General features: G+C 33.9%; 2 protein-coding genes across 2 annotated transcripts; both read left to right on the top strand.

Annotated features, from left to right (window-relative positions):
* The first annotated feature begins 245 nt into the window (after positions 1–245).
* Positions 246–3,688, top strand: lrrc74b (leucine rich repeat containing 74B). The gene is given in 8 exon segments (XM_059549570.1): positions 246–434; positions 1,314–1,417; positions 2,466–2,521; positions 2,523–2,549; positions 2,884–2,940; positions 2,942–2,954; positions 3,099–3,194; positions 3,277–3,688. Coding segments are annotated over 8 exon segments (498 nt in total). The 5' UTR covers positions 246–403; the 3' UTR covers positions 3,391–3,688.
* Positions 3,689–4,394: 706 nt separating this feature from the next.
* Positions 4,395–11,941, top strand: nipsnap1 (nipsnap homolog 1 (C. elegans)). The gene is made up of 10 exons (XM_059549569.1): positions 4,395–4,587; positions 6,939–7,066; positions 7,384–7,429; positions 7,638–7,732; positions 8,253–8,323; positions 8,409–8,549; positions 10,722–10,753; positions 10,850–10,944; positions 11,048–11,131; positions 11,643–11,941. Exons 1-10 carry the CDS (start codon positions 4,505–4,507, stop codon positions 11,705–11,707), a joined length of 840 nt encoding a protein of 279 aa, XP_059405552.1. The 5' UTR covers positions 4,395–4,504; the 3' UTR covers positions 11,708–11,941.
* The last annotated feature ends 78 nt before the right edge of the window (positions 11,942–12,019 follow it).

Below are 12,019 nucleotides of genomic sequence, written 5' to 3'. Positions count from 1 at the left end.
TAACATTGTAGTTAAAGGGTCAGTTAAATGGGTCAGTGGTGAAGCCTGCTTATAATAACCTACAAATCCGCTGTTTTCAAACACATCTCAGATTATTCATATCTTTCTGTAGACATGCAATTCTTCAAAATAATGCCGTTTGTAATGTAAGTGCTCTCTTCTTAACTGCAATGCAAATTGGAAATGATATTCCGCTTAAACACAAGCACAATATCTTCATATTTGCAATATCCAGAGGGCTGGATCTCAAATGAGCAGAAACTCCAGTATGATGATGAGGGATACAGAATAAAGTCCTAAAGCCCCATAGCTGTCAGCATGAATGACAGAGTGTGAAGATAGGGAAATTACCTCAATAAAATATTGCATTTAATCATTAAGAGGAACTCCTCCGTGACTTGCCATGATTCATACATCCTTAACAGATTCCGCTGGCACATCTTTGTTCATATTACATATGGTGATGGCTTTCTTTTTATAATCATACACTGCTTGCTTATTCTTGGCAGCCTACCCCGGTGACCATTGCAAATGCAGTCAATAAGGCCTGATACAGTTATGTATATCAAATATGATATTCATTGTTTTTTTTTTTTATTTCTCAATCTCAATCTGGCTTGGAAATATGTCTAATTGTCAATGTTTTAACAGAACAGAATTATTTGATGAATATGAAGTTAATAATAATTTCTTTTATCAATTAAATGCACCCTTGCTGAATAAAAGTTTATCTCTTTTAAATAGTACTGTAAATCTCCAGGGTTTCTCAAGATGATTGCCATGACAAATAAGTGTACATTTATATTTTAAGGTTGGTAGACATGGTAGGACACTAACTAAAGCTCAGAACTGGACGTTTGCAGGTTTAATCCCCTCGAGGAGTAAAATATGAATTATCACCACTGCATGCTTGAGCAAGACATTTCACCTCAGGTTACTCTAGAGGGACTGTCTTTCTAATAAGTACTTCAAGTTGCTTTGGATAAAAGTTTCAGCTAAATCTGTGGCTCTCAACTGGTTTTAGATCAAGGACATCATTATTTTGCTGTATAAAGACTGGTCAGAATTCTTTTTTCCCCCCTGATTAATTTGCTACATATTGTTCTTGATTTTATTATATTATACTATACTATATTATGTGTAGAAAGAGAGTTGCTCACACAGGGACCATCATATTTTTGGCCTAATTTACTATTTAATATCCAGTTAGATCATACAAAAAATGTAATTGTAAGTGGGAGACACAATAATACACTGAATTAATAACTGTAACTCCCCCATGTTGCTCTTCTAAATCTTTCTCCTTCCTTCAGGAGAAGTCCTGGGTGCTGCTATTGCCGAGAACACGGGAATGAAGTCACTCAATCTGGCTTGGAACTGCATTTGAGGAAAAGGAGCCATTGCATTTGGCCTGGAGGTATAAGAGGAAATAAAGTTCTGCCAGAGTGACTCACTCATGTAAAAACTTACTTTGGCCTAACATCAATTGATAAAGTAAGAATTTAAGGCGAGACACTGCAGGTGAATAGGGCAAAAAAAATAACTAATAGTTATCACCTTACTTACCCAGTTGATTGATTACATTGATTATTGCAAACATTTTTTGTATTACAAGTTTTCAAAAATGTTATGTTTAAATATGCAAATGAGGCATTATTTAATGAAATATGTGCTAATTTGCATAAATGTCTAGTGCAAAAATCTGAACACTAGATGAAGTCAGTTTCAAATTTTTTGTTTAATTTTTTTGACATATTAGAGTCAAATGTTTTTACAGAGGGAATTCTGGTTATCTTTTTTTGTCACTCCATAATTCAGAAAATACTTTGAACAGCCAGAAAACAATATATTTTCACAATTTTGGGGGGAATAAAATGTTGTATATAATCAAGGAAAATATATATGAACAAATCCCTCTGTAAAAACCTTCAGAATATAGACAGGAATAAAAATGTCAAGTTTGGTGTGTGTAAGTGCTACTGAAGTGGAGATTTACGACTCAGTGTTGAAGAGAAAACTCATTTTGAGAAAACGGCCTTTAAAAATATGTATTTTAATTGAAATCTATTGACACAAACAGATAAAGTGCTATAAAAGAAACACTTAACAGTGTCTTTTGGATGTTTTCCTTCCACTAGTTTGAAAAAGCACTTTATGAAGAACCAAAAAGCCCAAAATCTCAAAATTGACAGGTGCTTGAAAAAACAGTGTTTTTGCCTGCAATGTCTCACCTTAACAACCTAAATATGATAAAATGCTGTTTGGTACAGCATCCACAGTAAAAGGGGTCTTATCGTGAGGAATCAAAATTCACTGATGCAATCCTGATGCAAACAAATTATACGTAGGCCTCAGTGTGAAATAAAAAGAAATAATATGTCTCTTTAAAAAAAATATATATATATATTCTGAAGCACTTAAATTCTGCACATATGTTAATCATTCTACTGAATTTGATTTTGAAGGGAAATATGTTCTTGTGGACCCTGGATTTGCTGTTCAATGGCCTGGGCAAAGAAGGAGGAAGCACTGGAGGATCTGAACATCAGGTACTGTTGTCACAGTATATGTTATACTGTAACTGTATTTATAGAAAGCAGGATATGCATCATCTACTGTATGAGTCAATGTTCTGAAGGCTCACATCACCTATTCTTTTCTGCGTGTACACAGTCCTTGATTTATTGCTGTAATTATGAGATGGTAGAAAGTTGAAATTGTTCAACATTTGTCTGCTAAATTAGTTTGAATGTTCACAATGCACAGTTATTCATGATTTATCTGCAGTGGTGAAATCAACAAACACCAGTCTTTGCAAACAGTCGATAAACTGACAGCTAGAATAAAAGTACCTCAAATACTTGCTTAAAATACTTTTTTTAGTCGCTTACCACTCGAAAGAGCCATCCATTTTGCATTGGGCCTAAAAGTGAATGCGACTACGAATTCTCAAAGTACTAAAGATTAGAATAGTAACAGCAGGGGATTATTGAAGCAACATGGCTTTTAAGCTTAGACTTTCAAGTTTGCGTCACAAGAGATTTATGGCGTTTCTATCTTTGTTCTGACTAATTTTGTTGGTTTACGGTATGATCCAGATGTCTAGGAACCCAATGCAATCAGCGGGATGCTTTGCCATTTTAAAATCAGTTCAAGCAAACCCAGAAACTGCAGTAGAGTTCTTAGACTTCCCTGTGAGTGAATCTTTCCCATTCTCGTCTCATATTTTCTTTTCCTTACTGGTTTTTGCGTATCTTTAACCTTAGTTTCTCATAGCATATTTGCGTGGACCAAGAATTTGAAAACTTATTTGAAAGCACCAAAGAAACCCTCCCAAACCTCCAAAAGAAATATGGTGGAAAACTTAATGCAATGCTTAAAAAGAGCTGAGCTGAACACATTCTGGACAATCCAACTGTAATCGTGTAGGCTTGTAAAACTGCAAATGTATTTCTGAACTTGCATAATAAAACTGAGACTCTAAACTGATTTGAATCTCGCTCCACACTCCTCCACTTGGTAAATTGGATCAAGTCATGGTTGATGGATCATGGTTTCCGGCGTTAAGGGAACAACGGTTCGGTAGAATAATGTTTAGCAAAAGATTTGATGACATTAGTGACCTTAAACTTGAAATATTACTTACAAAATGGGTGGATGAGATGATGTGTGAAGCAAGCTGAATTGATCTAATTACTTTATACTACACTACCGTTTAAAAGTTTGGGGTAGGTAAGATGTTTTTTTTTATGTTTTCAAAAGAAGTCTCTAATACCTTTATTTGATCACCAATTCAGTCAATATTATGAAATATTATTACAATTTACAATAACCGTTTTCTATTTGAGTATATTGTAAAATGTGATGCAAAGCTGAATTTTCTGCATAAAGTTTTCAGTGCCACATGATCCTTCAGAAATCATTCTAATATGATTTAAAATAATTAATAATAATAATAATAATAATAAAAAAAAAAATGTTGATAACAGTTGTGTTGCTTAATTTTTGTGCGGAAACCATGATATGCATAAAGTTCAAAAGTCAAAAACTTTTATTTGAGATAGAAATCTATAATACATGTTTTAATTCATTTCACCTAAAACATATTTTTGGGGGGTTTTATACACCCTGTTGAGAAACCAGCTTTCAGATTATGATATTTTAATTTTTTTTTTTTTTTTTTTTGCATTTGGTCCGTTTTCATTATTTTTCCTTCCAAAACCCTCTAAAACTAGTCATCTATCAAAACAGTTTAGTCTTGTTTGAAGAGTTGATTTTCTTGGATTGGGCTTTAATTACATCAGCGACATTATCAACAGATAATCATCATGATTACTGAGTGTCTAAACTTCCTAAAGGCGGTTGACATGAAGCAGAAGTCCAACAGTTCACGCGCGTCAAACATTAACCAAAGAACTTATACTTTGCAGTAACTCAGACAAACGCGTGTCGCAACTCCTGAAACTTCATATAGACGCGAATCTACAAACAACACGAGACAATAATGGCGACAACACGGTGTCTGCATATCCTCAACAGACAGCAGCATTTCCTCAAAAAGGTGCATCCAACAACATGGCCGACCAGGTAATGTGCATTTACTGAGAGGTGCGTCAGGCACCAGACAATTGCTAGGTTTAAGTTAATCAGCAATGCTAGCCAAACTGCAGATCTAGAGTCCATGCAGTCATATATCCAGTACGTGGGCAGTTGATGAATAATATGGACAGAATCTTGCTGTTCTAATTTATGTAAATGTATAAGGTAAAGTGCAGGCTTGATGTGCTGCATAAAACAAACAAACAAACAAAAACCTAGCTTTCGCATTTTTTTTTTATATTCTATCTACTTATTTTTCTTTTTGTGTGTGTCTATATATATATATATATATATATATATATATATATATATATATATATATATATATATATATATACACACAAATGTATATACATGTGTATATAAACATAAGTATGCATATCTCATATGTCTCATTTTTACTTTTCCTTACTGGTTTTGCATATCTCTAACCTCAGTTTCTCGTTGGATATTTGGAAATATGAGATACATGCATACAGTATATAATACGTTGCTACTTGTACTGCATTAGGCAGACCGAGACTTGTCATTTGCACTTACATATTGTTGCTCTTGTAAGTTTTTACTGCTTCTATTGTCCTCAATTGTAAGTTGCTTTGGATAAAAGCGTCTGCGTAATGTAAATGTTCATAAAAGTGTCCTGTAGTGTGACAAGGTAATTATTAAAGTTCATAAATTCAGTTACTCAAATTATCACCCACAATGCACAGGCTAGATTTTTCACATGAAATAACCTTTTCCTCTGACATTTTGATAATGGCTCTGTTTCTTTGTGCACTTAGTTTTAACTTGCAATACATTTTGTTTTTATAAATCTATTATAAAAAATGATGATGATGATGATGATCATCATATATACAGTACAGACCAAAAGTTTGGAAACATTACTATTTTTAATGTTTTTGAAAGAAGTTTCTTCTGCTCATCAAGCCTGCATTTATTTGATCAAAAATACAGAAAAAACAGTAATATTGTGAAATATTATTACAACTTAAAATAATAGTTTTCTATTTGAATATACTTTTAAAAAATAATTTATTCCTGTGATGCAAAGCTGAATTTTCAGCATCATTACTCATGTAACATCCAGTCTATCACGTGATCATTTAGAAATCATTCTAATATTCTGATTCATTATGAGTGTTGGAAACAGTTCTGCTGTCTAATATATTTGATGAATAAAAGGTTAAAAAGAACTGCATTTATTCAAAAAAAAAAATCTAATAATATATATTCTAATAATATATTTTCTTTACTATCACTTTTTATCAATTTAACACATCCTTGCTGAATAAAAGTATTGATTTTATTTTAAAAAAAAGAAAAAAGAAAAAAAAATTACTGACCCCAAATTACTGTATTTTAAAAACATAGCTTTTTTTTCTTTTTCTTTTTATTCATCAAAGTATCCTAAAAAAGTATCACATGTTGTGAAAAAATATTAAGCAGCAGAACTGTTTCCAACTTTGATAATGAATCATCATATTAGAATGATTTCTATAGGATCATGTGATAATGATCCTAAAAATTCAGCTTTGCATCACAGAAATAAATGATAATTTAAAGTATAATAAATTTAAAAACAATTATTTTAAATTGTAATAATATATAACAATATTACATTTTATTTCTGTATTTTTGATCAAATAAATGCAGGCTTGATGAGCAGAAGAAACTTCTTTCAAAAACATTAAAAATAGTAATGTTTCCAAACTTTTGGTCTGTACTGTATATATATATATATATATATATATATATATATATATATATATATATATATATATATATATACACAAGCTAATTAGTGTAAAGTTTATTTATTTATTTATTTTAACCATAGCAATTTACAGACTGACTGCTATTGCCTGTAAATAAAGCTAATGATCATAACTACAGGCAAATTTTTAGTAAAGAAATATTGGCTTATTTAAAAAAAAAAAAAAAAAAAACCTTTATAAAGCATCTTTACAGGGAGGAAATTTGTCCCCAAATTACAGTAAGCTCTTCACATAAACTATTTAAATTATTAAATAGAATGTAGTTTTATTCGAAATAAGAAGTGTTATGTTGCAAGATTCATCTAAATTTTTAACACCGTATGCATTGCAGGGGCAGGTGGGCTCTTAATCTATAAAAGTTGATATTAAGCCATTAGAACTGTATGCATAATTATTTAAGAGGAAATTAAGCATGTCACACTGCCGGCCTTTGCTGTCACTGCTTGAAATGTCACATCAACTCCTCATGAATTTCTATAATGCAGTGCATTGCAGCTTGTGATGCATCACTTATATATTTATTAAACACTTGCTGAAACAGTTTTGCTTGTGAATCTTTAGAGGTTTTGCGAATAAAAGTGACAAAGGCTGGTTGAGTTCCATGTTTGCACACAAAGTGGATGCCAGGAAAGATGCCCACTCCAATCTGCTCTCCAAGAAAGAAACCAGCAACCTCTACAAGATTCAGTGTGAGCCAATCCATCTAAAACCTTCAAGGATGCACTCAAATGTTTAGGCCTTGGGAGAAATTGTGCATGCATTATAGTTGATAGGAATTGCTAAAAATATCTGCATGCATGAATGATGTGCTTGCTTGTCGTTTTCCTCCAGAAAACAGACTAAACTGTTTATTTTATACTAATTGCTTTAATAAATCAGCCTGCAAAGTGTTTATTTGTGGAATTCTTTTGTTTTCAAGAGACCAGCTGTACAGTATGGAGAATGGTAACGAAAACTGGGTTTAGAAAAATGAGGGTGATACTTTACTTTTTGTTTTTTCTTTCAGTTCACAATGTCAAGCCAGAGTGCATGGAGGCATACAATAAAATGTCGTAAGCACCCTTTTGATTTTGCAATTGCTGATTAAAGTGCAGTCTTGATTTCAGTATGACACTTGCAGGCCTTTTTTTAGGCTATTGACTATATGATTTAATTTTTTTGTGTATGTGTGTGGTTTGTTTAAAACAAATAAATAAACTAAATTACTCCTGCTGTCTAAATCCCTCTCATTTTTAAATCACTCCCACTGTCTATTTTAAGGGATGAGGTACAGAAAGAACTTCATCGTGATCCAAGTTATCCATGTGAAGTCATTGGAAGCTGGAACAACTGGTATGGTGAACAGGATCAAGCTGGTAAGTTGAAAAACAACTATTTTTGTATTTATAATGTTTTTGAGAAAAGCCTCTTAGGCTCACGTAAGGTTGCTTTCATTTGCTCAGAAATACAGTAAAAAGAGTAATGTTGTGAAATATTATTGCAATTTCAAACAACGGTTTTCTATTGGAATTTGATTGTAATATGTAATTTATTTCTGTGATGCAAAGCTGAAATTTGAGCAACATTACTCCAGTTTTCAGTGTCACATGATCCTTCAGAAATCATTCTGATTTGATGCTGAGTTATCCTACAAAATATTATTGTGGAGAACAGAATTTATTTGAAACAAATCATTTGGACTTTACTGTCACTTTTGATCAATGTATGTGTCTTTGCTGAAATATCAATTTCTCTCTAAAAAAAAAAAAAAAAATCCTTACTGACCCCAAACGTTGACATCCACAAATCGATGAAATTTTAAAGCACCAGATTTGGTTTGTTTCAATATCTGTTAGCTGTAGTACAATAGTGACACATGCTGTTTTGTGTTTGCAGTGCATCTCTGGAGGTATTCTGGTGGGTATCCTGCTCTAATAGAGTGTTTGCACAAACTCAACCGCAATACGGTATTTAACACATCTCTTAAAATTTAGATGCAAGGATGTTACCATTTGAGTATTGTGTCCTTTATCAAAATGTTTGTCTGTGCAGGCGTATCTTGCATTTCAAAAAGAGAGGAGTAAAATGTTGATCTCCCGACGCAACCAGCTTCTTCTGGAGTTTAGTTTCTGGAATGAACCTGTACCCAGAAGCGGCCCCAACATTTATGAACTGAGAACCTACCAACTAGTAGTAAATACCATTTAATATACACCTACACAGTCAGTAGAGCATGGTTTAGCATTATATCACTTGCTCATCAGTGGATTCTATGTAGTGAATGGGTGCCGTCAGAGAGTTTCAACAGCTGATAAAAAAATCCATCCCCTCTTGTCCTATCCCATCAAAATCCATTTGTTTGAAAAGGTTTTGGACTGTTTTTTGCTTATAAGCATTTCTCTCCTGATTGAGGTGAAACACCTTTTTCACTTCAAATATTAGTTTTTATGAATAGAGAACTCATATTTTACAACCCGAATTCCGGAAAAGTTGGGACGTTTTTTAAATTTTAATAAAATGAAAACTAAAAGACTTTCAAATCACATGAGCCAATATTTTATTCACAATAGAACATAGATAACATAGCAAATGTTTAAACTGAGAAAGTTTACAATTTTATGCACAAAATGAGCTCATTTCAATTTTGATTTCTGCTACAGGTCTCAAAATAGTTGGGACGGGGCATGTTTACCATGGTGTAGCATCTCCTTTTCTTTTCAAAACAGTTTGAAGACATCTGGGCATTGAGGCTATGAGTTGCTGGAGTTTTGCTCTTGGAATTTGGTCCCATTCTTGCCTTATATAGATTTCCAGCTGCTGAAGAGTTCGTGGTCGTCTTTGACATATTTTTCGTTTAATGATGCGCCAAATGTTCTCTATAGGTGAAAGATCTGGACTGCAGGCAGGCCAGGTTAGCACCCGGACTCTTCTACGACGAAGCCATGCTGTTGTTATAGCTGCAGTATGTGGTTTTGCATTGTCCTGCTGAAATAAACAAGGCCTTCCCTGAAATAGACGTTGTTTGGAGGGAAGCATATGTTGCTCTAAAACCTTTATATACCTTTCAGCATTCACAGAGCCTTCCAAAACATGCAAGCTGCCCATACCGTATGCACTTATGCACCCCCATACCATCAGAGATGCTGGCTTTTGAACTGAACGCTGATAACATGCTGGAAGGTCTCCCTCCTCTTTAGCCCGGAGGACACGGCGTCCGTGATTTCCAACAAGAATGTCAAATTTGGACTCGTCTGACCATAAAACACTATTCCACTTTGAAATAGTCCATTTTAAATGAGCCTTGGCCCACAGGACACGACGGCGCTTCTGGACCATGTTCACATATGGCTTCCTTTTTGTATGATAGAGCTTTAGTTGGCATCTGCTGATGGCACGGCGGATTGTGTTTACAGACAGTGGTTTCTGAAAGTATTCCTGGGCCCATTTAGTAATGTCATTGACACAATCATGCCGATGAGTGATGCAGTGTCGTCTGAGAGCCCGAAGACCACGGGCATCCAATAAAGGTCTCCGGCCTTGTCCCTTACGCACAGAGATTTCTCCAGTTTCTCTGAATCTTTTGATGATGTTATGCACTGTAGATGATGAGATTTGCAAAGCCTTTGCAATTTGACGTTGAGGAACATTGTTTTTAAAGTTTTCCACAATTTTTTTTACGCAGTCTTTCACAGATTGGAGAGCCTCTGCCCATCTTTACTTCTGAGAGACTCTGCTTCTCTAAGACAAAGCTTTTATAGCTAATCATGTTACAGACCTGATATCAATTAACTTAATTAATCACTAGATGTTCTCCCAGCTGAATCTTTTCAAAACTGCTTGCTTTTTTAGCCATTTGTTGCCCCCGTGCCAACGTTTTTGAGACCTGTAGCAGGCATTAAATTTTAAATGAGCTAGTTAAGTGGATAAAAGTGTAAAATTTCTCAGTTTAAACATTTGCTACGTTATCTATGTTCTATTGTGAATAAAATATTGGCTCATGTGATTAGAAATTCCTTTAGTTTTCATTTTATTAAAATTTAAAAAACGTCCCAACTTTTCCGGAATTCGGGTTGTAGCTCAAAGTAACAGTTTGAAGTTAAACACATGTTAATCATGGCTTTGGACATTAATTGATGGACTGAAGTTGTGTGTTTGGACTCACATTCTGACGGCACCCATTCACCGCAGAGGATCCATTGGTGAGCAAGTGATGTGATATTACATTTTTCCAAATCTGTTCTAAAAAAGAAACATACTCGCACCTTGGATAGCTTGAGGGTGAGTACATTTTCAGCTTTTCCTTTAACTTTTTTTTCTCTTTTTCCTGTTTCCTGTTCCTGTTTGTCCTGAAATTTCTGAATCAAGCCTGGAACAATGATCGAATGGGGAAATCACTGGTAAGTTTTTGTGTGAACTGTACAGTTTAACTAAAGAAAAAAATATGATTGTTATATCACCATGTTGCATATTTAATCTCTTTTATCCTGTTCCAGGGCTCGAGCAATCAAATATAGACAGGAAAACAATGAAGCAGTGGGCGGCTTCTTCACACAGATCGGTGAATTGTATGTTGTTCATCATTTATGGGGTAAGAACATCCTTCAATGACCTCATATCTTTTTCTGATCATTGTGTATTATTAAGTGCTTTGAAATCTCTTAATTGTACTGAATGTTTTGAATGTGTTTTAGCCTATAAAGACCTGCAGTCCAGAGAAAAGACCAGAAATGCTGCTTGGTTAAAAGAGGGCTGGGATGCCAGTGTGCACTATACAAGTGAGTGAGAACAAAGATATTGGTATATTGATTAATGATTATTACTGCATAATATACTCCAAACTGACTGTCTGTTAAGAAAGTATTTGCACATATCATTTTAAAGCAGTTTATACACTACCATTTAAATGTTTTCAAATATGTTCAAAATATGTTAAATATATTCTATTTCTATGCTGTTCTTTTGAATTTCATCCTACAATTGATAAAAATCACATTGTCCACAAAAATATTAGCTAGCACAATTGTTTTCTACATAATAATAGTAACTTATCTTTAGCAGCAAATCAAAAAAAAAAAAACTTGTGGCAGTCTGATCAAATAATGAAATTTTTGAATTCTGGGTATTCCTTGCATACAGAAAATGTGCATACTTCACACAGTATGCTAGAGTAATGCAGAAATAGTAAGCAATGTAAGTGTTTTCTTTGTGAATATCACCATCTGGTGGATTTCGGTAGACCTGTTAGAACCGTTCTATAAATTTCTAACTTATTTTTGTTTTTGACAGTGCCTCTTATCCAAAGGATGGAATCGAGAATTATGATTCCCATGGAACATTCACCTCTGCAGTAAAATCAACAGTGATGTTACGAAAGACACTATCCACCAAGAGATCTACTGTTTAGATCTGACTTTACTCAAACACATATGAAGCAGATGATCAAGGTCTTCAGGTACTCCTGAAGTAGACGGCAGTTGTGTTAGAGTAGAGCTGCTCCTAAAGTCTGCAAGAAGGCAACACTGTGCCAATGTTGAAGCCAATCTGAGTGCTACAATTACAGATCTCTGTGTCATATATATATATATATATATATATATATATATATATATAATGCAGTCTTGTTTTTAGTCATTGTTCTCCTTTCTAATGCATCACTTGGTCTG

Source organism: Carassius carassius, chromosome 5, assembly GCF_963082965.1.
Source record: "Carassius carassius chromosome 5, fCarCar2.1, whole genome shotgun sequence".
Taxonomy (NCBI): Eukaryota; Metazoa; Chordata; class Actinopteri; order Cypriniformes; family Cyprinidae; genus Carassius; species Carassius carassius.
The sequence above is the reverse complement of the archived record's forward strand: the minus strand, read 5'-3'. Positions and strand labels throughout refer to the sequence as shown.